The sequence below is a fragment of the Schistocerca piceifrons genome, chromosome X (assembly GCF_021461385.2).
Source record: "Schistocerca piceifrons isolate TAMUIC-IGC-003096 chromosome X, iqSchPice1.1, whole genome shotgun sequence".
Taxonomy (NCBI): Eukaryota; Metazoa; Arthropoda; class Insecta; order Orthoptera; family Acrididae; genus Schistocerca; species Schistocerca piceifrons.
In genome coordinates this window covers 24,100,804-24,128,676 of record NC_060149.1, presented here as the reverse complement: position 1 = coordinate 24,128,676, position 27,873 = coordinate 24,100,804, and the positions used below count along the sequence as shown (strand labels likewise).

Sequence of the window (27,873 nt, the reverse complement as noted above, 5' to 3'; positions counted from 1 at the left end):
AGTGGCCCCAGAACTGATCCCTGGGGCATCCCCCCATTTGACTGTGCCTCACTCAGACGCTACATTATAGCCATTGTCAGCACTGTGAATAATGACATTTTGCTGTCTGTTGTTAAAATATGAGGTGAAACAACTATGAGCTACTCCCTGTATTCCTTTAGTGGAGACAGATCACGATAGGCCATAGCAGATACAGGGGTTGGCCGAAAATATGGACACAATGCGAGAAATTCGTGCTTAAATATAAATGCAGATGCCAGTCAACCCTTTAGGTATTTGAGTATCCTCAATAAGTTGCGGGTGTCAGTCGTTACCAGAGGAGGGTTAGGTGCAGTTGTGGGTGCTTTATGTCAGATTGTTGGTGCTCGTATGGTGGGTACTCCGGAGGCAAGGTAGATGTGTTTAGAGGCACCGTACACGGAAAGCGGAAGTCACAACGCGGACGAAGGTATGTGCTGAGTGATCGTGGCACACGGTCATTGAAGAAGGCTGTGTCGAAAAATAAGAGGATGATAGCTGCAAAAGTCACTTCAGAGCCGAATGTGGCACTCGCGACTCCTTTCAGTACCAAACCAACACGGAGGGGTGCTTGCAGGGAGAGCTGGGATTCCACAACCACTCTTCAGTGAAGCAAATACCAGCAACAAGAAAACGTCGTGCCGAAACCATAAAACCTCGACTATGGAGCAATGGAAGAAAGTCTTTTCGTCGGATGAGTCTTGTTTCACACTGTTTCCAACTCCTGGCTGAGTTTACGTTACAAGAAGGAAATACGGTGAAGATTTGGGCAGCCATATCGTGGTTTGCCACATGGCCCGTGGTTACTCTGTACCGTCGCGTTATTGCCAAAGATTATGTGACTGTTTTGGCTGACCAGATTCATCCCACGGTACAATGTTTGTTCCTCAGTGGTGATGCCGTTTACCAAGACGACAAGGGCCCTGTTCGCACAACTCCTGTTGTTCTGGATTGATTTGTGAGCACGGGGATGAATTGTCGCATCTCCCACGGCCACCAAAGTCACCAGAGTTCAATGTTATTGAGCGTTTGTGGTCTACTTTGGAGAGGAAATTGTGTGATGGCTATCCACCTCCAGCATAGTCACCTGAACTTGCCAGTATTTTGCAGGAAGAATGATGTAATATGTATGTAATTAGGAGTGATTTAAAATGGAATGATCATATAAAGTTGATCGTCGGTAAAGCAGATGCCAGACTGAGATTCATTGGAAGAATCCTAAGGAAATGCAATCCGAAAACAAAGGAAGTAGGTTACAGTACGCTTGTTCGCCCACTGCTTGAATGCTGCTCAGCAGTGTGGGATCCGTACCAGATAGAGTTGATAGAAGAGATAGAGAAGATCCAACGGAGAGCAGCGCGCTTTGTTACAGGATCATTTAGTAATCGCGAAAGCGTTACGGAGATGATAGATAAACTCCAGTGGAAGACTCTGCAGGAGAGACGCTCAGTAGCTCGGTACGGGCTTTTGTTAAAGTTTCGAGAACATACCGTCACCGGGGAATCAAGCAGTATATTGCTTCCTCCTACGTATATCTCGCGAAGAGACCATGAGGATAAAATCAGAGAGATTAGAGCCCACACAGAGGCGTACCGACAATCCGTCTTTCCACGAACAATACGAGACTGGAATAGAAGGGAGAACCGATAGAGGTACTCAAGGTACCCTCCGCCACACTCCGTCAGGTGGTTTGCGGAGTGTGGATGTAGATGTACATGTAGATGTAGGTACAGGACCTGTATTTATACATTCCGAGGCGAATGGAAGCTGTCTTGAATGCCAACGGTTTTCCTATACCCTATCGGGCACGGTAATAAATCGCCTTGAAAAGCGCAGAAGACAAACGAGTATATTGCCACGATTGGAGCTCTGAGCACAGAAGACATAAACTGTCACGAAAAGTGCAGAATGCGTAAATCGGCATGACTTGGCTGGGTGTTTGACCGAGTTCCTCCCAATTGTAAGTTCAGCAGTCTTCGTTGCATCGCTTTTTCACTTCTAGTCGCTTAGACGAAGAGGTCATTACAGAGGGAGTACAAGTCCGGATTTGACACAAAGCTAGAAAATCGGACGCTTCTTTTTTTCGCCGCAAGTGTTACGGTGTTCTTGAAATTATTTACGAAAGCAGCAGAAAACCTGGATCCAAATGGCCAGGCAGGGCTTTGAGCCACTCCCTTCCAGAATATCAAGAAAGTCGCCGGCGTCGACATCTCACGGAAGCTAACGCGGATTCCCGTAGCCTGTCGGGTTCAGGTACGGCTGTTCTCCATTAAGATTGTCATGTCAGACAGTAGCCTACAGCCTGTCGACTGCTTCCGACAATTACGGCTAATTTCTACAGCGCGGACCCTGGAAAACGGCATGCCTAGGCAGAGCATCCATGACATCCTAACGTGGTGAATCTCTAATATCTGTACGACGTCCGAAACCTAATAACTGTCTGTGACGGACGGTACTAACTCAATGCGATACATCTATGTCCCACGTTATAATGTCCAACCACGTGTGAGGACAGCCTGTTTAACTTTGAGTGTCGAATGTCCTAGCGGTAAAATACAAGTCGCCTTACCGTAAGCACCCACGCCTTCGTCACTCGATTTAAACACAGAGTGAGACAGCGACCGAGCGCGGTGGGACACAAAACTCGCCTTCCGGAGGCCAAAGGTTCAGATGCTTCTCTTGCCTTCCTGATTTGTGTTTTCCGTGATTTCCCTAAATCGCTTAGGGAAAATGCGGAGATGGTTACTTTGAAAGAGCACGGCCGATTTACCATCATTCTTTAATCCGAGCTTGTGCTTCGTCTTTCATGAGCTGGTTCTCGGTAGGTCGTTAAACAGAACTCTTCCTTCCTTTCTTCTGAGACAACGCTGTGCAGAGTTACGTCTACATCTACATAGATACTCTTCAAATCTCATTTAAGTACCTGGCAGAGGGTTCATCGAACCACCGTCAAAATAATTTTGTATTGTTCCACTCTCGAAGAGCGTGCGAAAAAAAAAATTCACCTATATCTTTCCGTGCGAGATCTGATTTTCTTTATTTTATTACGGTGTCGTTTTTCCCTACGTAGGCTGGTGTCAACGAAATATTTCCGCGTTCGGAGGGGAATGTTGGTGACAGAAATTTCGTGAGAGGATCCCGCCGCAATGAGAAACACCTTTGTTTTAATTGTGTCCACCCGAAATCCTGTAACTTGTCCGTGACACTCTCTACCCTAGTTTTCGACATTCGACACGTGCTGCCCCTCTTTGGACTTTCTCGATGTACTCCGTTAACAGTATCTGGTAAAGATCCCACACCACGCAGCAGTACTTCAGAAGAGGACGGACAAGCGTAGTGTAGGCAGTCTTTTTAGTAGACTTGTTGCATCTTCTAAGTGTTCTGCCAATGAAACGCAGTCTTTGGTTCGATTATGTGATCTTTCCAATTTAAGTTGTCGTGATTGTAATTTCTAAGTACTTACGAGGGTTGGAACCTTAATAGTGGCAACTATTTATTTACAGCTCGTACAAAATAGATACGTGTTACAAAGTTTTACTGATCTTTAAAGTAGTCACCAGCATTGTGTATAACCCGTTGCCAGCGATGTGGAAGTCGTAGGATACTCTTAGCAGTGCCAGTTGTGTTGATAGTTCGAGCGGCGCGGTCTATTGCCCGACGAATTTGTAGCAGTTCTGAAGCGAATACCGCGAAGTGTTTCCTTCAATTTCGAAGAAGTCGAGTTGAGCTTACGAGGGCTTGAGTCAGGGGAGTGCAGTAGGTGGTCTAGCACTTAGCATCCCTATCAGTCAAACAAATCAGCAACAGTTTGCACTGCACGTGCTTGAGCATTGTCCTGCAAAATTATGGTAAGGTCCTGCAGAAAGTGTCATCACTTCTGTCTCCATGCTGTTCATTTTTGGAACACAACCTACGAGCAGCTTAGAGACAGAAGTGATGACACTTTCTGCAGGACCTGACCATTATTTTGCAGAACAATGCTCAAGCACGTACAGTGCAATCTGTTACTAATTTGTTTGACTGATGGCTCTGCTAAGTGCTATACCACCTACTCCACTCCTCTGATTTAAGCCCTCGTGAATTCAACTCATTTCTAAACTGAAAGAAACACTTCACTTCACGGCATTCGCTTCAGAACTGCTACAGATTCATCGGGCTATAGACCGCGCCGCTCGAACTGTCAACTATTAAAGTTCCAACCCTCGTAGTTGAATTTAAAGCCATAAGATTTGATTTATTTATCGTGTAACGGAAGTTTAGCGGATTCCTTTTAGCACTCATCTGGATGACCTCACACTTTTCATTACTTAGAATAAATTGCCAATTTTCGCCCCATACAGATATCTTTTTGCATTTTGTGTTGATCTTCTGATGACTTTACTAGGCGGTAAACGGCAGCGTCCTCTGCAAACAACCTAAGACAGCTGCTCAGAATGTGTCCTAAAACGTTTATATAGACAAGGCACAGCAGAGGGCCTATAACACTACCGGGGGACGCCAGAAATCGCTTCTTCTTTACTCGATGACTTTCCGTCGATTACTACGAACTATAACTTCTCTGACAGGAAATCACGAAACCAGTCGCATAACTGAGATGATATTCTGTAAGTATACAATTTGATTACACGCTGCTTGTGAGATGCGGTGACGAAAGCCTTCTGGAAATGTAGAAATACGGAATTAATTGCAAATCCATTGTCGATAGAAACCAACACTCCGTGTGAGTAAAGAGCTAATAGTGTTGCACAAGAACGATGTTTTCTAAAGACTTGACTGTGGTAACTCGCTTCCGTAGCCTGTTAGGTGGCGCTCGACTCGGACGGTGGATGAAATTTTCACTGCCAGTAGTTGGCCGGCCAGGGGGAGGAGACGTAGTGGCATGATCACTAGTCTTTGCGCCACCATCCTGCATTATATCCAAGCCTCTCTCACGCACTCAAGGTTTGTCACACTGTTCATGGTGATCCCTCCGTCGGACGTGGACGTTAAACTCGGCAAGAGGAGTGGGCTATGTCCCGTCGCAGGGTTTTTGTCTTTCCCTTCTCTGATCATCATCATCATCATCATCATCATCATCATCACACAACAGACATAACACTGCACTACACACGGATCCTTTACATTCGACCTACAATCTACAAATACACACACAACTCTCACATATCCGCTCGGAAAGTGGCCAACGTGCGCAGGGGCAGAACACCCTTTTCGAAAGCGACTGAAGCCACCCCAGGAGGTATCCTAGCCTACAATGCCATACGACATCTACATTTTTACTCGTGCTTAACTGTGGTGTACGTCTGATGGTACTACTTCGTCTGTTCTTCCAGCGTATTTAGCAAACGGACGTTCTTGAAGTGACAATATACACAGAGATTCATTTTTGGGCACCGGCTCTGAGTCTATTTAGTAAATATTTCAAATTAACGCAGGTAAGATTTTTGTTGGTGAGAACTTTCACTTACTAAGTGAATTTTCAGAGAGAACAAAACGGCAGTATATCTCTGTTGTTAATTATATCTGGGGAGAGCTGGACAATATGTAGCTCAGTGCAAGTAGGATCCTCTTACGAGGCATACAAATTTGTTACTAGCTTTGAACTTTCCACAATAACCGGCACGAAATAGTTTCTCAAAACCCACATTATTACCGTTCAGTCTTTTCTCTGTCGGCTCTGTGTTAGGTCATAAACGGGCAGGAGTCCTAATTAAAAGTGGCTCAAGGTGAGCAAACCGGACTTGGAAGGAAATGGGTGTCGCTGTAACATAACACCAGGCTATGCCTGCGGTTAGCTTCTTCATATCACAATAAAAGGGCAACTCTTTTTGCTTTATCGCAAAATTGGGGATAGAGAGTCACGGATACGATAAGCGAGTTGGGATGGCAGTCATTAAAACAAAGGTGTTTTTCGTTGCGGCGAGATCTTTTCACGAAATTTCTATCACTACCTTTCTCCTCTGTATGTGAAAATATTTTATTGTCACCATCCTACACAGGGGGAAATGATCGTAATGTGAGTAGTTTACGATCGTGTTGCCATCTGAGCATCCGAGGAGCCACCAGATTGTGCTCATTTTCTGCAGATGCCTTCTACATGAAGCCGAAACCGGTCATTAATAAAATATTATTGCGTTCTAGATTGTTGTTTTAATCAACGTTAATTACGAATTGCAGAGTAATTACGTAGATACAGATGTAGATAAGTGTGTCTCTGAGACTGTGGAAAGCCCCACAACGGAAAGGGGGAATAATACCTGTAATAAGACTCTTCTCTGTTGCGTTTTACATCCCGTCGAAATGAAGGCTCAATTTGATAAACAGAAATGAAATGGCATTGGCTATCTTAGAAATCATGTGAAGTATCTCAAGGACACAACGCGAAACTCAAACCGGGAAGAGCATGCGGTGAACTGGGATTGTCCCTCGCTTCCCTGGAGTATGAAGTCAGGAACTGCATCATCACGCGCGACACTGTTTAGCGGGAAGCTTCTCGTAATTTATGGATTAAAGTGAAATGTTTCCGTTGAAAATTTCTGAAATAAATTTTTGTTCGAAGCGTACGTACTAATTAGTGGGTTAGCAAAACCTGGACAGGAGTAGTTTAGCACCGTTCATCAGACACTTCTGTGTGCAGCTAGCGCAGAAGGAAAACTGCACTTATATTTTCATATTTTTAATTCTCTTTAAGAAATAATAATGTTATGTACACATTAATGAATGACAGCAGAATTGTTTACAGAACAACAACACTGTCTCAACCTTAAATGCCATGTGCACTGTAGATTCCTCCTCAGTTCCTTGTTACTGATATCGTAACTCCCCACACGTGTTTACTGTTTTTCATTTACTTCATCACCTCCTCCTATTCTGATTGTGATGGTCAGCTCCTGGAGAGAGAACTTATTTAACAAACACAGTCGTGATCGCATGTAAGTTGTTAATTTTTAATTTTTATTTTTTAGATGACTAGTTTCGATCTTGCAAGAGATCATCAACAGATCTACATCGCTTGATAACAGTAGGAATCGTGTTTCCTACTGTCATCAAGGAATGTAGGTCTGATGATGGTCTCTTAGAAGATTGAAACTGGTCATTTAAAAAATAAAAAATGAAAATTAACAACTTAAATGTCATCACGACTGTGTTTATTAAATAAGTTATAATAGTAATAGATGTCGTCTTTTCGGGAACAATCTTCCAAACATTTTCTTGCAGAAATGTTCCAAAAACGCGGAAATTAAACGGTAAACGTGACAGAGCCGACATGTTGATTTCTTGTGATATTGTGACTTTGGTGCATAGTTTCTTGCTTACGTAACGCTTCAGATGTTGTAAATAAAGTGGTTATCAACTTAGAACTTCTTGGCTCTGCTAGACTTAGCCCTGTTTGAGGGATGTACAATTGCCTCCTTACGAGTTTCCAATCAAATCACACAATCAGTTTTATAGGTCTCATAATTAATTAAATTATTCAGAGCGTCTACAAAGAAGAAGTTCGTATTGCCAGAAAGAGAGAGAGAGAGGGAGAAAAGTAATCGAAAACTGATGTATACTGAGTGTCAGACATTTCAGAGTATAATATCCAGATTTGATAAGCAAAGCAATACAACATTTAACTTGAGATCATCCTATCTCTTTTTGATGGTTGGTTGTGGGTACCATAGGAGAGCCATATCATGATTAGAGGAGAAGATGCAGACTAGCTTCGCTATCTCCAGAACACGTGTTTTCCCTGCGTGGGCTCAAGTGGTCAGCTACCTACGAGGCTGTTGCGACATCTGAACGGCCGAACCGGAGGAACGAGATTGTGACGTCGGCCGCTGCTTGTGAGAGTATATGACCGCTGACACCGTTATCTTTTTTGGATGCGCCAGCATCCGTTGTACGTGGACAACCGACCGGTGAAAGCCGTAGGCAGCTCGAGCTCTATCCAGTAGACCCTCTCATGGCGACGCCTTATAATAATTTCATTTCTCCTTGATGTTCGTGTATTATGGAGGATTGAATAAAGCAACAGGGTCCTAAGAATCTTTGACAATGACCAGTCGATTCCAAACTAAGGAGTGATTTGTTCATATTTATCTCATTTTGATACGTTCTTAGCGATTTTTCACCTGGTAACAGCTCATCGCCGCTGTCTAGGACGTCGAATATAACCGAGATCGTGGTCAAAAAAATATGACATCAGAGCATCTTCTGTAAGATAAGCGCTTCTAGTTCTCTACCACTCACTTTTCTTGTGCCTGTATAAGTACAAGAAGACGCGACTCGTAAACAACATTTGGTTATACAGGACTTACATTACACAGTAAACGAGACGAGTTTTTTTTTTACTGTCGACCCTACGCCCTGGTTTATTAAACTCAATAATGACGCACGGAAAAGTACTCTACAAACAGTATCCAAGGCAGACCAGTTGTCAAACGCTAACACAAGTCACTCCGAAGCGTAATCCACTCAGAATCGGGCCCTCTGCCAAGGTAATCCGCCAGCGAGTACACAGTCCCTTCAGTAGGAAGGCAAGCACTGACCAGAGTTGTCACGTCTGTGATATCGACTGTGCACAGTAGAGAGCAGCAGCTTAGCACTAAACACATGACTTTAAGGCGACTTTTATTTATTTGTTTATTTAGTATTTACGTTCCTCCCGTTGCGACTGGACTGGTAACAACCAAGCTAACACTTTTCAGCCTTTTGTTTACAAACGAAACGAGTATAAATATACATTTCTGAGGGTAAAAAGTGATTACACACTGTCTGATCAGTGTTGCCCGTAAATCCCTATGTAATGCAAGACTGACAAGTATATATCACGAGAGGTTGAAACATCCCCTTAGAAAAATTTATCAATTACTGTACTGGTTAACCCCTTACGTTATTTGATTTTCCAACAGCTGAGCAGAACTGAACGTACTCAGACATTTCTCTCTTTACTTATTCTGATCATCACTAAACTGACACACAATATTTTTAGCGCAACGCAATCTGAATTTCAATAATCACTACAAAAGAGTAGATTTCCCCACCATGTTGTAGTTCTGGGTGGAGATCTTAATTTGCCGGATATAGACTGGGAGACTCAAACGTTCATAACGGGTGGCAGGGACAAAGAATCCAGTGAAATTTTTTTAAGTGCTTTATCTGAAAACTACCTTGAGCAGTTACACAGAGAACCGACTCGTGGCGATAACATATTAGACCTTCTGGTGACAAACAGCCCCGAACTATTTGAAGCAGTTAACGCAGAACAGGGAATCAGCGATCATAAAGCGGTTACTGCATCGATGATTTCAGTCGTAAATAGAAATATTAAAAAAGGTATGAAGATTTTTCTGTTTAGCAAAAGTGACAAAAAGCAGATTACAGAGTACCTGACGGCTCAACACAAAAGTTTTGTCTCAAGTACAGATAGTGTTGAGGATCAGTGGACAAAGTTCAAAACCATCGTACAATATGCGTTAGATGAGTATGTGCCAAGCAAGATCGTAAGAGACGGAAAAGAGCCACCGTGGTACAACAACCGAGTTAGAAAACTGCTGCGGAAGCAAAGGGAACTTCACAGCAAACATAAAGATAGCCAAAGCCTTGCAGACAAACAAAAATTACGCGAAGCGAAATGTAGTGTGAGGACGGCTATGCGAGAGGCGTTCAATGAATTCGAAAGTAAAGTTGTATGTACTGACTTGGCAGAAAATCCTAAGAAATTTTGGTCTTATGTCAAAGCGGTAGGTGGATCAAAATAAAATGTCCAGACACTCTGTGACCAAAATGGTACTGAAACAGAGGATGACAGACTAAAGGCCAAAATACTAAATGCCTTTTTCCAAAGCTGTTTCACAGAGGAAGACTGCACTGTAGTTCCTTCTCTAGATTGTCGCACAGATGACAAAATGGTAGATATCGAAATAGACTATAGAGAAACAATTAAAATCGCTAAAAAGAGGAAAGGTCGGTGGACCTGATGGGATACCAGTTCGATTTTACACAGAGTACGCGAAGGAACTTGCCCCCCTTCTTGGAGCGGTGTACCGTAGGTCTCTAAAACAGCGTAGCGTTCCAAAGGATTGGAAAAGGGCACAGGTCATCCCCGTTTTCAAGAAGGGGCGTCGAACAGGTGTGCAGAACTATAGACCTATATCTCTAACGTCGATCAGTTGTAGAATTTTGGAACACGTATTATGTTCGAGTATAATGACTTTTCTGGAGACTAGAAATCTACACTGTAGGAATCAGCATGGGTTTAGAAAAGACGGTCGTGTGAAACCCAGCTCACGCTATTCGTCCACGAGACTCAGAGGGCCATAGACACGGGTTCACAGGTAGATGCCGTGTTTATTGACTTCCGTAAGGCGTTCGATACAGTTCCCCACAGTCGTTTAATGAACAAAGGAAGAGCATATGGACTAACAGACCAATTGTGTGATTGGATTGAAGAGTTCCTAGATAACAGAACGCAGCATGTCATTCTCAATGGAGAGAAGACTTCCGAAGTAAGAGTGATTTCAGGTGTGCCGCAGGGGAGTGTCATAGGACCGTTGCTATTCACGATATACATAAATGACCTTGTGGATGACATCGGAAGTTCACTGAGGCTTTTTGCAGATGATGCTGTGGTGTATCGAGAGGTTGTAACAATGGAAAATTGTACTGAAATGCAGGAGGATCTGCAGCGAATTGACGCATGGTGCAGGGAATGGCAATTTAATCTCAATGTAGACAAGTGTAATGTGCTGCGAATACATAGAAAGATAGATCCCTTATCATTTAGCTACAAAATAGCAGGTCAGCAACTGGAAGCAGTTAATTCTATAAATTATCTGGGAGTACGCATTAGGAGTGATTTAAAATGGAATGATCATATGAAGTTTATCGTCGGTAATGCAGATGCCAGACTGAGATTCATTGGAAGAATCCTAAGGAAATGCAATCCGAAAACAAAGGAAGTAGGTTACAGTACGCTTGTTCGCCCACTGCTTGAATACTGCTCAGCAGTGTGGGATCCGTACCAGATAGGGTTGATAGAAGAGATAGAGAAGATCCAACGGAGAGCAGCGCGCTTCGTTACAGGATCATTTAGCAATCGCGAAAGCGTTACGGAGATGATAGATAAACTCCAGTGGAAGACTTTGCAGGAGAGACGCTCAGTAGCTCGGGACGGGCTTTTGTTGAAGTTTCGAGAACATACCTTCACCGAAGAGTCAAGCAGTATATTGCTCCCTCCTACGTATATCACGCGAAGAGACCATGAGGATAAAATCAGAGAGATTAGAGCCCACACAGAAGCATACCGACAATCCTTCTTTCCATGAACAATACGAGACTGGAATAGAAGGGAGAACCAATAGAGGTACTCAAGGTACCCTCCGCTACACACCGTCAGGTGGCTTGCGGAGTATGGATGTAGATGTAGATGTAGAATGGCCCTGACTAACAATAACCTATACCTTTCATGAATCACTTAACTCACAAAAATCTTCGTTACTCAAACTACTGCAATACAGCGTGCGGCAACACTAGCAGCATATCAGTTCATTATATCCAGTATTACAAATTTACTCTTTCTGATGGACACACGTCCAGATCGACCGTTCTCAAAATTCTGCCATCTCTCTCCCGACATCCACCACTGTTGGCGGCTCACCTCCAACTGCGCAACGCTACGCGCTATTCACATCCAGCTGCCCAACACTACAATAGCGAATATTCCGACAATGCCAACCAGCCATAGACTGCACACAGCACAGCCAGTGATTTTCATACAGAGCGCTACGTGACGTTACCAACATAAAAACCTAAATAGCCTACTTACAAGGTGGACCCGAAGATATGACAGGAGGCGGGGTTATTGTTTTGTCATTAGAGAAGCAATAATAACAGAATCAGTCTGTCAGCAGAACTCAGAGACTTTGTAGGTAGACTAGTCATTGGATGTCATCTGAGTTAAAAATGTCAGCCTTCCTAAAGCTACCCAGGTGTTCTGTTGATGATGTGATTACGAAAGGAAGAACCACAGCTAAACCGACTCCAGGCAGATCTCATGTACAGGCGGACAGGGTCGGTATTTATAAGAAATCGCACGAGATCGACGGAAGGAATCATTGGTGAGTTTCAAAGTGCTACCTCCAGTTCAGCTAACAATGACTGTGCGTAGGGAGTTAAAAAGCATGGGACACAACTGGCCGCGAAGCTCCTCACAAGCGACAAATTTCTGTGGTCAGCGCTGAGCGACACTCGAGTTGGTGTGAAGAGCGACGCCAGCGGGCAGTGTATGACTGGAAACGACTCATTTGGGGCCATGAATCACGCGTGGAGAATGGTACCTGTCGTCATATGTAGTGCCAATGGTGAAGTACAGGTGAGGTGGTGTTACGGTAATGGGGGTGTTCTTCGTAGTTAGGGTGGGGTCCCCCTACGTTTAAGAAAATGCTAAATGCGGGTGAATACGATGGCATTTTACAGCACTGTGTACTGCATACAACAGAAGGACATTTCGGATGCGTTGATTGTATCAGCTTGATAATGCCCCCAATCATAAAGCAGCATCTGTAAAGCAGTGGTTTGTGGACAATAACTTTCCTGAAATGGACTAGCCTGCCCAAAACCCTTACTTGAACCCACTAGAATACTACTGTGATGAGTTAGATCGTAGACATCGCTCCAGATCCCAGCGTCCAACTTCATTACCTACTCTGGTTTCGGCTCTTATGGAAGAATGGGCTGTCTTTCCTCCTCAGACATTGAGACACCGCATTGAAAGTGTCCCCAGCAGAGTTCAAGGCGTTATAAAGGCGAAGAGTGAACACGCCGCATATTAATGTCCACTAATACGTGTTCGAATACTTTTTATCAGACAGTGTATAAAATGCTGAAATAAAGTTTTACACAACCCGCATGTCAGTGAACGCGTGAGCTTCAATTCAGGGAGAACAGGAAACGAAAAATATGAGCCTGATCAACAAAAGGAAATAACTTAACTGTAAAATAGAGACGATAGAATTACCTAAGGTAGCCTGTTACAAAGTGCAAATCTGTGACAGGATCCTCGCTGTCATTCCAATAGTCGAGTAGTTGCTGCTAAAGCCCATCCCACTCTTCGACGGGGGCCCTCGTGTGGGTTATTCAATAAGTAAGGAGGGCTCTTGGACGATGCTGTGCGAGTTTTAACTGGTCTCTAGAACGCTTCGTCTGATTAGTGTCAGCGACTACCACATACTACTCCATTCGGTTGATCTTTGCGTCCTGGAGAAAGGTGTGTACGAGGTGGGCGTAGTATGCTCGTGCGTTATAGCCTCGAAAGAAAGCCCATTGCCGAAATGTTGACAGTACGGCTGGAAAGCAATTTGGAGGATCCTGTCTCGATATTGCGCAGTCCTCACATTACCTTCGACAGCGATGAGAGTTGTCCGACAACCGTGCATGATACAGGGGAAAACTCCTTGCTAAACTCGTGGAAATCTATAAGACATGCAGTGGTACCTGGCCGCCCCACAATCTTCTACGAGGATGGTCAGGCGTCAGACAAACCCTGTACTTGTCAGTGGAGAGAACAATACGCCTTTGATTCAGGTTCCGTTTCAGGCTCTGCCTTACCTATTTCTTTCACTCACAACGGTGCTTGCGTTTATACTGTTGTTCCTAATGATCGCCTTGAGGTCAGATTAATCATGTAGAATCGGTTTCGTACCTTCAGAGTTGACAGAGTTCTCCCATTTGCTCAAAAAGACAGTGCGTAATTATGTTCCATTCTCATCAGGGTGCACAGAACCCGAAATCTATAGGTAGCTGAGGTGTCTACTAAGAAGGAGATAATCAATGTTTTGACTCTGACGACAGCAGCTGATTGTTTAAACGGAGACATTGTGGTCCACGTCGATTCTGCAGGCAACTTGCCAAACTGACAGCCTTTCCTGACGTAAAGTGACAGTGGCTGCACGATTTAACAAGGGGACGACACGGCAGTCGGATTTCCATAATTTTTTATATTTATGGCACGTGAAGTTCAGAACTCAAATATACCTTTCCCAAAGCAGTTTGATGCAGCTCTCAAAAATTTTCGATAAAATGGACTTTGACGTTTTCCGACCGTGTTTAATATGCTAACAGAAGGTAAATGTGGTGTCACCGCTAGACACCACACTTGCTAGGTGGTAGCCTTTAAATCGGCCGCGGTCCGGTAGTATACGTCGGACCCGCGTGTCGCCACTATCAGTGATTGCAGACCGAGCGCCGCCACACGGCAGGTCTAGAGAGACGTCCTAGCACTCGCCCCAGTTGTACAGCCGACTTTGCTAGCGATGGTTCACTGACAAATTACGCTCTCATTTGCCGAGACGATAGTTACCATAGCTTTCAGCTACGTCATTTGCTACGACCTAGCAAGGCGCCATTATCAATTGCTGTTTATCTTGTGAAGCATGTACCGTTAGACTGATGTTCAGCAATTATGGATTAAAGTTAAGTATTCCAGAAGCTACGTACTATTTTGGCTACTATAAATACCTTGTCATTTTCCAGATCTCACGCCATCCTGCGTGAGCTTAAACGCGTGCCCTTCGGCCTCCCGTCCTCGTGGATTGGCTGTCTTGCCAGTCCACAAAAGTAAATATATTTCGACAAGGAGTGTGGCTCTCTGGTAGAGCGCTCGCTCGCTGTGTGTGGGGCTTGGGTTCGATTCCAGGTAGAATCAAATATTGTACGAGAGTTTTCCATCAAGTGTAGAATACACGAGGCGCATCAGACTGGTAATCGCTAGATCGAGTCTCATTTTGGTCATTACTTTTTCCGTTTTTTCCATTCAGTTCGAATACCTACGGCATTTTAATATAAAATTCACGAAATATGTGCTAATTAACACACCTAATAGTTATTTTTATAAAAAATGCACGTCTCTTGTTTCTAGCTATACACGGTCCAGTTAATGTGACCACCACCTATGTTCGACGTCAACGTGCAGTAACCATTCACAGACGGTAAGTGACAGCACTAGCAGTGGAGGCTGTACAAAGCGTGTGTCGGAGGGGGGAGGGGATGGGGGATGCGGAAAACAGTGCAGTCGTTTTCGTAATGAGGAAACGGAGCGATTTATCTGGTGTCCAAAAGGGTATGATCATTGGCTTTCGGGTTAAGAGCGGAAGCATTTCCGAAACGGTTAAGTCTGTAAACTGTTCGCCTGGCGCCGTAGTTAAAGTGTGCCGTGCATGGCAGAGTGGCGCCGTCCAAAGAGGCTGCTGTGGTGCACCCCGAGCCGTAGATAACAGGGGTGAGCGACGGCTGCGGGGATGTGCACGGGCGAATAGACGTGCACCTGTTGAGCAACAGACCGCCCAGATCCGAGGACCTTCTAACAGTGTCTTCTCACCGAGCGTTCAGCGAACGTTGCTGCCTGTGGGCCTCCGCAACAAGCACCTGGGTCATGCACCCATGCTGATTACTGTTCATCAGCGACGAAGGCTGGAATTTGCACGCCAATACAGCAACCAGAATGGCGACAGGTGTCCTTTTCAGATGAATCACGTTTTATACTACATCGGATAGATGGCCATTGGTGCGTAAGGCGCGAAACGTAGAACGTAAACATCGTGGAACTGTCGTCGGTAGGGTTTAGGCCGGATGATGGAGCGTTGTGGTTGTGGAAGGCACAAATACGGTTCTAACCTTGTTGACGATGTCCATCCCGACACGCATTTTGCTTTTCCTCGGCACGATGGCATCTACCAGCAGGACAATGTGACGCATCCCGCAGCTCCCAGTGTACGTGCGTGGTTCGAAGAGCACCTGTATCAGTTTACCTTACAACCCTGGCCACCGAACTCCCCGGATTTAAATCGAATCGAGAATCTGTGGGACCATTTCGATCTACATCTACATCTACATCCATACTCCGCAAGCCACCTGACGGTGTGTGGCGGAGAGTACTTTGAGTACCACTATCGGTTCTCCCTTCTATTCCAGTCTCGTATTGTTCGCGGAAACAAAGATTGTCGGTATGCCTCTGTGTGGGCTCTAATCCCTCTGATTTTATCCTCATGGTCTCTTCGCGTGATATACGTAGGAAGGAGCAATATACTGCTCGACTCCTCGGTGAAGGTATGTTCCCGAAACTTCAACAAAAGCCCGTACCGAGCTACTGAGCGTCTCTCCTGCAAAGTCTTCCACTGGAGTTTATCTATCATCTCAGTAACGCTTTCGCGACTACTAAATGATCCTGTAACGAAGCGCGCTGCTCTCCGTTAGATCTTCTCTATCTCTTCTATCAACCCTATCTGGCACGGATCCCACACTGGTGAGCAGTATTCAAGCAGTGGGCGAACAAGCGTACTGTAACCTACTTCCTTTGTTTTCGGATTGCATTTCCTTAGGATTCTTCCAATGAATCTCATTCTGGCATCTGTTTTACCGACGATCAACTTTATATGATCATTCCATTTTAAATCACTTCTAATGCGTATTCCCAGATAATTTATGTAATTAACTGCTTCCAGTTGCTGACCAGTTATATTGTAGCTAAATGATAAGGGATCTTTCTTTCTATGTATTCGCAGCACATTACACTTGTCTACATTGAGATTGAATTGCCATTCCCTGCACCATGCGTCAATTCGCTGCAGATCCTCCTGCATTTCAGTACAATTTTCCATTGTTACAACCTCACAGCATCATCCGCAAAAAGTCTCAGTGAACTTTCGATGTTATCCACAAGGTGATTTATGTATATTGTGAATAGCAACGGTCCTACGACACTCCCCTGCGGCATACCTGAAATCACTCTTACTTCGGAAGGCTTCTCTCCATTGAGAATGACGTGCTGCGTTCTGTTATCTAGGAACTTTTCAATCCAATCACACTATTAGTCTGATAGTCCATATGCTCATACTTTCTTCATTAAACGACTGTGGGGAACTGTATCGAACTCCTTGCGGAAGTCAAGAAACACGGCATCTGCCTGTCGGGCTATTCCCGCCATGGATGGACCTAGAAACGTAGCACAAATGGCCACGGCCTAGATTCGCCATGGCTCCACATCCTGGTCGGCATCTTCCAGAACCTCATTCTCCCTCTTCTTGCACATCTCGCGCTGCGGAAGGTGGTTATTCAGGCTTGCGACACGTGATCACATTAATGTGATTGGACAGTATATATTGCACACAAAAATCCAGTCTTCAGTACGAAAAAAAAAAAAAAATCTTAACTACCGGTACTGTGTAAGAGATTCTTAATCAAGGTTGTATAATTGAAAAATAGAAATTAATTTTTTCTGTCTTTTTGTATTTTACGCTACACGTAAATGCTGATAGAGCATTCTCCTTTGTCATGCCAGGTTTCGTGCCCGTAACTGCTTTGAGAGAGGTATATTTGTGTTCTGTACTTCACGTACCACAAACATAAAAAATTACAAAAATCTGCTTGCTGCGTGGTTCACCTGTGAGCTTGAAACAGCCTTTGCAATCAGTAGATAGATTGAACATTGTTTGCGATTGGAGATATAGCGCACTCAGCTGAACAGCACTGAAAATTTAGGTTCACTTTTTCCTTCTTGGATATTCATATACCGAGTGGGGTGGATCAGTGCAACTGGCCAAGAAAGCGTGGATTCTCATTTTTTAAGTAGTTTACATGTCGTGACCTTGGTGATGAACGTTTTTCTGCTCAGTGATGACGTTAGTGATGGTAGTGAATCCTGGTAAACGCTGATAAATGGCTCGTGTGTCGAAGGTAGCAGAGAGAAAGTTATACGAAAAAGGATGTGTGGTTCACTTGGAGGAAGCAACTGATTGTTGAGATGTAGGAAGTTGGTAGTGAAGCAGGTTTCATACGGGTACGAAGAACGTGGTATGTAGCCTCTGTTTGGATTGGGACAGATGGGGTTGGCTACAGTTAGTAGGATGAATATATGTTAGGAATTATTAAATGGTTTGGGCGAGGGGTAAGCTATAATTGTCCTGTGAAAGGATATGGAGTGTTTCGGGATAAAAGAAAGATAGGGTATGCTCATGGAGGTGTGGCTTCGGAGCAAGGTTCTCAGCGTAGGGGATTGCTCTAGAATATCATGACTCACGTTGATGGGAGACACAGATAGTGGGAAATGTTCTGCGTATTTAAGAAGGGGCACAGGATATTGGTGGGCGGCCGCGTACAGAAACTGAGGTGCCGTGCATGTCGTTTAAGTATTTGGAACGAATGGTGGGCCCTGGGAGGAGCCGAGGTCCTTGTTATATCTGCATAAGTGAGGATAGGGGAGATGACGCTCTCGGATGTCTTGATAATTGTAGTGGGATTTAGCCCCCGTTTTAGGACGATTGGTAGTGGCAGTCATGTCAGTATATTGTGGACTCTCTTTTAAATAGCTATTAGATGGAGATCCCAAGCAGGTCTGATTAAGTGTTAGTCCTATGTATTTTAGCGTTTTGATTAGGTGGCATGAACATTTATGGACTGTTGGCTAAAGATTTGTAGTAGAAGCTATAGACGTTTCTTTCCCGTAATTATTGGCTGCGATTTTGCATGGCCGATGGAAATATATCAAAGATTACAACAGAAAGTGAAGGGATCGTTGGTGAGAGTGGTGGGTTGCGTGGAAGAGCAAGAAAGTGGTGTCGTCAGCAAACTGGAGTAGGTACGTGAGAAGGAAGGGTATTGGGATGTCACCTGTTTCTGGGAAATGAAAGAGAGGTGATTGGACGGAACCTTGGGGCATGCCAGCAGTTTTGTGGACAATTCGAGGTTGGATGTTATTTATTTTTTATAGAGGATGGTCCGTTAGTCAGAAAAGATGCAATTAGGCGGATGCACTTGACCGAAAATGCATACAGTAATAGCCTTGTTGATTATCTACGTGTAAGAAGAGGGACGATCGACCCTTGTTGTGTTGTTGGCGTAGCAGGTGGCCTAGGTTCAAAAGCTGATCATCAGTAGAAAATTCAAGGCATCTGTGATGATTGTAACAACGATGATGCATTTGATTAGCTGTGACACTACCAAATATACTTCATGTTCTGCTTGCATATTCTGACGAAGGCACTTGAAAACAGTGCTGCGAACTGAAATTGGCTAGATGTGATTATAAGGAATAATAAAAAAGAACTTTAGCAATTGAGGCAGTTGCTTTTGCTTGGATTTCTTGCTGCAGTCGAACTGCAATGGAGTTCAACCTGTCGTCATTCGGTTACGTTGCCCTCCACTATGAGTATCGAATGGTTTGAAAATTCCAGCTCCAAGATGGATACATTTTATTGAAATTATTTGCATGACAATACAAAACTGAGGTTATACAAATGTCGTTCATTGTTGACATGTAATAGACAGGATTAAAAATTGACCTTTAGAAGTTAGTGTGGAATCTCTTTCCACACGATTTGTGTCCGAGTCCGCAAAGAATTACCGAGCGAGGTGGCGCAGTGGTTAGCGCACTGGATTTGCATTCGGGAGGACGACAGTTCAAACCAGCGTCCGGCCATCCTGATTTAGGTTTACCGTGTTTTCCCTAAATCGCTCCAGGCAAATGCCGGGATGGTTCCTATTGTCGCAGAAGAAACTGAGTAGAGCTGTCACCGTAGTGTAGTGGTTATGATAGGAGACTGCTGCATTGAGATTCGTGAGTTCAAAACTCTCCTGAACTGTGAAATTTTAATTTCTATATTCGGTTCGAGTACATTCTAGAAGTATCCACAAATGTCAAGAATCATTGTACTTGTATATATACCGTATATGTTCTGGCCAGAGGCAGTTCGCTCTGCGCTCTTGTATGTGCAAGTGCTGAATAAAACTTAGTTAAGTGAAGTTAGTGTTTGTCATTCATCTAATTACACTTTCTTCTACGTGGCATTATTCTGGTGGAGACGCTAGGTATCGATCCCAGTACCTCTCGCACTCGAGCAGAGGAACTAGGATGAGGTGATACCCTTCGTGACGTTTGCCTACAACACCGCCAAACGAGACACCACAGGATTTACGCCATTTTTCCTGATGCATGGATGTGAGGCGACTACGACGATGGACACATCCTGATGACGTGGACGACGCCTACATCGGCCAGGTGTTAACCAGAGCAGACAAAGCTCGACTTCGCACGCTGCAGGCTCAAGAAAACGATCGCCAAAGGTACGACGCGAGCCACCGCCCTGTTGTCTTCCAGCCTGGTGAAGTCATCTGGATCTTCACTGCTGTTTGTAAGGTTGATCTCTCTGAGAATCTCCTCAGGTGCTACTTTGGACCTTGTAAGGTTGTAAGACAGTTGTCTCATGTTACTTATGAAGTTGAAGATTTCGACCCGACGAAAGGTCAGAGATACTGTCCACGTCCTTCGAATGAAGCCCTACAAGGATCCTGCCACCCAGGGTAAATTAGAAGCTCCAGCGACAGGCAACAAGCGGAAAGGTGACGAAGAGCGCAGCGGCAAAAGATGTTCTACGAAGATCACCACCAGGGCGAACATCAGTCATCGGGAGTCGGAGTTCGCAGGACCGATGACTCGTTCCCGGACTAGGAGGACGTAACGCCGAGACGCTGTTCTCTTAAGGAGGGCGACATGTCGCATAAGAAACTGAGTAGCACAGTCATCGTGGTGTACTGGTTATGATACTAGACTGTTGCATCGAGGATCGTGAATTCAAAACTCACCTGAACTGAAAATTTTAAATTCTATATTCGGTTCCAGTACATTCGAGAAGTATCCACAAACGTCAAGAATCACTGTACTGGAATGTTCTGTAACTGTATATATACCTTTGTGTTCTGGCAGGAGGCAGTTCGCTCCGCGCTCTTGTATGTGCAAGTGCTGAATAAACCTCCGTTAAGTGAAGTTAGTGTTCGTCATTCATCACTATGAAAGGGCACGGCCGGTTTCCTTCCTCATCTTTCCCTAATCAGATGGGACCGATGACCTCGCTGTTTGGTCCCCTACCCCAAACGAACCAATCACCAACCACAAAGAATCAACAGTGGATGCTGGAGGACAGCGACGAACAAGGTGAAAGTCAAGGGAGCTATGGAAAAGGTTTGCACGTGCCTCGTTACAAGTGACAGTGTGAATAGTTGTGTTGTCTGAATGAAGGGCAGTGTCTCGAGCTTTGAAACCTCTCCAGTGTACCTGTAACTGTCCATATCGCTCTCTATACGTAGGAGTTGAAACTTGATATTGCACCCAATGATGCCCCAGAGACACACTTGATGTTTCTCTGTTTTGCTGCACGACAATGTAGCTGTCATACTCTGGCCACTACTACTTGTCCGCCATGCCGCCCCTCTTTGCAGTCGAATTGATTTGTTGCTGGCACAGAGTTCTAAATATCATTTCATATTTTCAGTATATCCTTTCTGTATGTTGCGATTTTCACCAGTTGTAATGTAAATTATTTTTCAGTTACAATAATTATACAGCCAGATTGCAGCAGATCTCTAGGTAGCGCAGTTTTCTGTAGAGTACACCGAATAATTTTGCCATAAATGTATGGCAAACGTTATACAGCGTGAACCCCGAAGTTCACTAACAAAACTTTAGAGATTGTTCGGGGATATTTTCTGAGAGTTTTGATGTAAAGAATGAGTGCTCTGCTGTGGCTTGTTACGGAGTAATTGTATTTCGTTTGATTTATTACTTCCATTTATCTTCGTATTCATACCGCACTGAAAACATACTGCCCGAAAAAAAATGCAGCACCGTCAAGGACAAGGTCTATTTATTGACGAATGATGTGACAGGTAGCTCATCATTCCAGGAGTATACGATAACAAATCAGACCAAATAAACACACGTATCACAGTACAAGCTGTCCAGACAGTCACTTTAGTACATAGGGTTCCCACCCTTGCCCCCTCCCCCCCCCCCCCCCCCCTCCGTTCACTTCTGGCAATAACGCAGGCGTGTATTCTCGCAGGCCAACGAACATAAAGGTAACGAATGGACCCTGCAGTAGGTTGTCCTGAGCATCTTGCTCCTTTTGTTGCAGTTCAGTAATGGTTCTTGCAAGCTCTGGAGAACGAGTATGTTTCCGCTTCATCACGCCCGATACGTGTTAAATTGGCGAGAGATCTGGTGATACTGCTGGCCAAGGCAGTTTTTTTACACCAAGAAGAGCAGAGCACGTTGCGTTCCAGCAGCCAATGTGGACGTGCATTGATCTAATGAAAAAAAAAACACATCATTTCCCCGTCTAGGAAAGGACAGCAGCACGGGAATAACAGCATGTGCAATGCAGCGGGCACTGATTGCTTCACCCCGGAGATACACTAAACGCGACCGCGAGATGTAGCTGATGGAGATCTACAGCGTGAAATCTGCGTGTCGGGAGCGAATGCAATCTGGAGTAGGCAGCTTACCGCGTCTACGTTCATCACTAGTACACAGACAGAATTTACTCTCATCATCGAAGACAACAGAGTTCCATTCGACTCTGCAGTCACTTCTTTCACGATACCAGAGTAGCTACGCTTGCCGGCGTCGTGGTGTTAGTCGTAGTCTGGCCAGAGGCACACATGATCCGAGCAATGGTCTCTGATGACATGTAGGTGCAACATTTAACCAGATTTCGCTCCTGGATGATGTTCAGTTGGCCACTGCTGCTCGCACGATGTGTCGATCTAGGCGTGCAAGTCCAGAACCTGGTCCAAAGGAGTGTTCCAAAGATCACTGCTGAAAGCAGCGACACGCCATCGATACGTTGCGCCCCATAGGTGCACAATGCCGCCCCATTCAAACGGCTGAAGCTGTTGTCCGGGTGGCATGTTTGTAACCTAGAATGACAGTTACAAACACTCTTCCCCTCTAAAGTCAGCACATTTACTGCCTGCAGAGTCATAATACAGGTTGCAAACATAAGTATTATGAGCACCACATGATCGCCGATGACCGTGGCAAATGAATCATTGACTCAATAACCCCTCATATACAGGGTGTTACAAAAAGATACGGCCAAACTTTCAGGAAACATTCCTCACACACAAAGAAAGAAAATATGTTATGTGGACATGTGTCCGGAAACGCTTACTTTCCATGTTAGAGCTCATTTTATTACTTCTCGTCAAATCACATTAATCATGGAATGGAAACACACAGCAACAGAACGTACCAGCGTGACTTCAAACACTTTGTTCCAGGAAATGTTCAAAATGTCCTCCGTTAGCGAGGATACATGCATCCTGGAGAATGGCGTATTGTATCACAGCCGTCCACAATACGAGCACGAAGAGTCTCTACATTTGGTACCGGGGTTGCGTAGACAAAAGCTTTCAAATGCCTCCGTAAATGAAAGTCAAGAGGGTTGAGGTCAGGAGAGCGTGGAGACGATGGAATTGGTCCGCCTCTATTAATCCATCGGTCACCGAATCTGTTGTTGAGAAGCGTACGAACACTTGGACTGAAATGTGCAGGAGCTCCATCGTGCATGAACCACATGTTGTGTCGTCCTTGTAAAGGCACACGTTCTAGCAGCACAGGTAGAGTATCCCGTATGAAATCATGATAACGTGCTCCATTGAGTGTAGGTGGAAGAACATGGGGCCCAATCGAGACATCACCAACAATGCCTGCCCAAACGTTCACAGAAAATCTGTGTTGATGACGTGATTGCACAATTGCGTGCGGATTCTCGTCAGCCCACACATGTTGATTGTGAAAATTTCCAATTTGATCACGTTGGAATGAAGCCTCATCCGTAAAGAGAAAATTTGCACTGAAATGAGGATTGACACATTGTTGGATGAACCATTCGCAGAAGTGAACCTGTGGAGGCCAATCAGCTGCTGGTAGTGCCTGCACACGCTGTACATGGTACGGAAACAACTGGTTCTCCCGTAGCACTCTCCATACAGTGACGTGGTCAACGTTACCTTGTACAGCAGCAACTTCTCTGACGCTGACATTAGGGTTATCGTCAACTGTACGAATAATTGCCTCGTCCATTGCAGGTGTTCTCGTCTTTCTAGGTCTTCCCCAGTCGCGAGTCATAGGCTGGAATGTTCCGTGCTCCCTAAGACGCCGATCAATTGCTTCGAACGTCTTCCTGTCGGGACACCTTCGTTCTGGAAATCTGTCTCGATACAAACGTACCGCGCCACGGCTGTTGCCCCGTGCTAATCTATACATCAAATGCGCATCTGACGACTCCGCATTTGTAAACATTGCACTGACTGCAAAACCACGTTCGTGATGAACACTAACCTGTTGATGCTAAGCACTGATGTGCTTGATGCTAGTACTGTAGAGCAATGAGTCGCATGTCAACACAAGCACCGAAGTCAACATTACCATTACCTTCCTTCAATTGGGCCAACTGGCGGTGAATCGAGGAAGTACAGTACATACTGACGAAACTAAAATGAGCTCTAACATGGAAATTAAGCGTTTCCGGACACATGTCCACATAACATCTTTTCTTTATTTGTGTGTGAGGAATGTTTCCTGAAAGTTTGGCCGTACCTTTTTGTAACACCCTGTATAACACGGTATACCTAGGTACCTCTGAATACAGTTCTTGAGGCAGTGCATCCGCACTACAGTACAAATATGTGTGTCTTGTTCAGTAACAAACTTGTTCCGTTCACTTTCGCTTCTTATTGTTAACAACAGCTAATGCCCAGTCACTCTTCTGCTCCAAGATTCCATTCAGAACTGCTTGATTCTGCCTTGTTCTTTTTTACGGCTGTGTTACTTGTGTTAAACACGTAATACGTTAACAGTGATACACAGCAAATGGATGTGTTTACTGATGAAGAGCCAGCCGATGCAGGTATTGTTTAAGGGTTCAGTGAATGCAGTTGAAGAGCAGCACAAAGATGCCATGATGAGCTGTTCAGTAGTGATAGAAACCGCATCAGCCCGCTTCTGCATCCGAAACTTTAGCAATTCTTCATCAGTGAACCAATAAATACTGGTATGTATGACTGTAAAATTACAGTTTACACTGCCGGAAAACGTAACACGAGTTAGAAAAGAGCATTACTGAATTCATGTTCCAGGGAGCAGATTAAAGTAGAAATTACTGTTGCCAACGGCAATAACCGTGAGTGAATGGAACAAGTTTGCTTCCAAACAAGACACACAGCTCCTGCCGTCGACATTTTCACTATCAGCAGTTATTTTCATTGAAATACAGACACAGATATCAATAGGGATAATATATTGAACGAAATGTAAGTTACTCTGTAATGAACCACCGGACACTAAGGACCCCTTATACTAAAATATTCAGAAAATATCCCTGAACAACCTCCTAACTTTTGTCAGCGGAGTTCACGTTCACCCTCGAAAACTGTGAGACGACAAAGGATTTGCAAAATACGAAAGGAAAGTCTGTAAATGGCTGCTATGGGATTCAGCCAGGCGTAACTGCAGTTAATCTACACACACGTTGGAAAATTGAAATGAATGTATCAGCCCTTTTAACCAAATGGCTGCAAAAAAATGGTTCAAATGGCTCTGAGCACTATGCGACTTAACTTCTGAGGTCATCAGTCGCCTACAACTTAGAACAAATTAAACCTAACTAACCTAAGGACATCACACACAACCATGCCCGAGGCAGGATTCGAACCTGCGATCGTAGCGGTCGCTCGGCTCCAGACTGTAGCGCCTAGAACCGCACGGCTACTCCGGCCGGCCAAATGGCTGCACGTGTTTGTATAAAAGTATCTTTCTGGATTTCTTGTTAATGATTTTTTTTTCTTGCGAGCGTACACGCTAAGAAAAAAAGGAAAGAAAATAAACACGACACATCACGAAGGAATTATCGGAATGGGAAAGAAATCGATAGATGTGATGTGTATGCGCAGACAAACATGTGACTACAGTTTCGAGAAAAAATTGGCTGAATGATTCAAGAGAAAGTTTCACAAATTGAGCAAATCAATAACTTGTTGGGCCACCTCTGACCCTTACGCAAGCAATTATTCTGCGCGGTATTGATTGATAGATTTGTTGGATGTCCTCCTGAGGGATATCGTGCCAAATTCTGTGTAACTGACGCGTTAGATCCTCAAAATCCCGAACTGGTTGGGGGGCCCTGCCCATAATGCTACAAACTTTCTTAACTGGGGAGAGATACGGCGACCTTTCTGGTCGAGGTAGGATACGGGAAACACGTAGACAGCGGGCGGGCATTATCTTACTGAAATGTAAGCCCAGGATGGCTTGCCATGAAGTGCAGCAAAACGGGGAGTAGGATATCGTCAACGTATCGCTGTGCTGTTAGGGTGCAGCGGATGATAACCAAAGGGGTCCTGCTAAGAAAAGTAATGGCAAACCAGACCATCACTCCTGATTGTCGACAGTCATAACCTTGTTCACTGTCTACGTATAAGAAGTGGGATGGTCGACACTTATTGTTTTGTTGGTATATTAGGTGGCCTAGCTGCAGGAGTTGATTGCCTGTGGAAAATTCACGGCATCTGTTATGATTGTGACAAAGCTGATGTATGTGATTAGCTGAGGCACTACCAAATGGAATTCCGTTTCGAACGGAGCCCCGATGGCCAACGAAGTCGTGTCTGGAGACGGCCCGGCAGTGGAATACCAGCCTGGCTGTCGTCCGCCATACGGCCCAACTGCTGGGAGTGATGGTCTGGGGTGCCACTTCTTTTCATAGAAGGACCCCTTGGCTGTCATCTGCTGCACCCTTACAGCACAGCGGTACGCCGAAGATATTCTATACCCCGTTTTGTTGTCCTTAACGACAAACCATACTTAAGTTATATTTAAGGATGATAATGCCCACCCACATACGGTTACAGTTTCTACTGCTTGTCTTCGTGCTTGCCTAACCCTACCCTGACCAGCAAGGTGTCGCCGTATCTCTCCCAAACTGAGAAAGTTTGGAGCGTTGTGGACAGGGCCTTCCAACCAGCTCGAGATTTTGACGGTCTAACTCATCCATTGGACAGAATTTGACTCCATATCCGTCAGGAAGACATCCAACAACCCAAGTGCTTGCATAATGGCCAAAGATGGATTAAAGAATTATTGACTTTCTCAATTTGTGAAGATCTTTCTCTTGAATAAATCATACAATTTTTTTGAAATTGTAATCATTTGTTTGTCCGTACTCATAAATCTCATCTACCGTCCCATTTGGATAAATCCTTCGCGGTGCGTCGTTTTTTTTCTTTCAGGTTTCCGCAGAAGTGGCATCAATACTTTCAGCTTCTACACATGGCGAACAAGGCGCGCTGTGGTGATACATAAAAGCACTACTGGCAACCAAATTGTTCCTTACAGTGCTCTGTAATTACATTTGGTAGCCCCATTCGTCAAATAAAACAGTTCCTTTACTGCCTTTGAATTTTTCACCACTGATGTTCCCTGTCGTTTTACAGAACTGGCTCTTATCTTGTGGCCATGATCTGCCTCTCTCTTAACTGACAATAATTCTACATTTTTTGTTGGAGTTTCTTAAGAATACTGTCGTAAACAAGCCAACATGTTACTTACCTGAGCCACTACTGCCTTCCATCGCTTGGCTGTCGGGACTATGACGCTGTCATCCATGTCGGCTGCTGCACAGCACCCTGCGGACATAAATACCACGGTATGTCATTCGTGTCCACCTTACAATTTATCATAGGTCTTGGTCACTGCCTGCAAGTCTTTCCATTTAATAGCAGTTAGAGGGTTAACGTTACAGTGAAGCGGATTGTAAAATACTGATTGCATTACAGATTTTTATTAAGGTGCGTAAAGGATAGAAAAGTTTTCCTGAACCTGAGAACTGTATCTTCCAGTGAGGACTAACATTTAAATCACGGTACGTTCACCTGCCAATCTATGTCAACAACATCGTAAACCATGCTTTAAGAAGATGAGTACAAGTGCCGATTCCTCGAAGTGCTTTCACTGCTTTCTAATCTTTAGGTTAACGAAAATTTGAC

The 27,873-nt window shown here is 44.5% G+C and overlaps 1 protein-coding gene across 1 annotated transcript in view; it reads right to left on the bottom strand.

Annotated features, from left to right (window-relative positions):
• The window catches only part of LOC124721886 (facilitated trehalose transporter Tret1-like), a 353,067-nt gene that overhangs the window by 135,384 nt on the left and 189,810 nt on the right, over positions 1-27,873 (bottom strand). The window contains exon 2 of the mRNA XM_047247038.1: positions 27,437-27,513. Within this exon, the coding sequence (XP_047102994.1) occupies positions 27,437-27,493 (57 nt within the window). The 5' untranslated portion in view covers positions 27,494-27,513. The remainder of the gene's footprint in view (positions 1-27,436; positions 27,514-27,873) is intronic.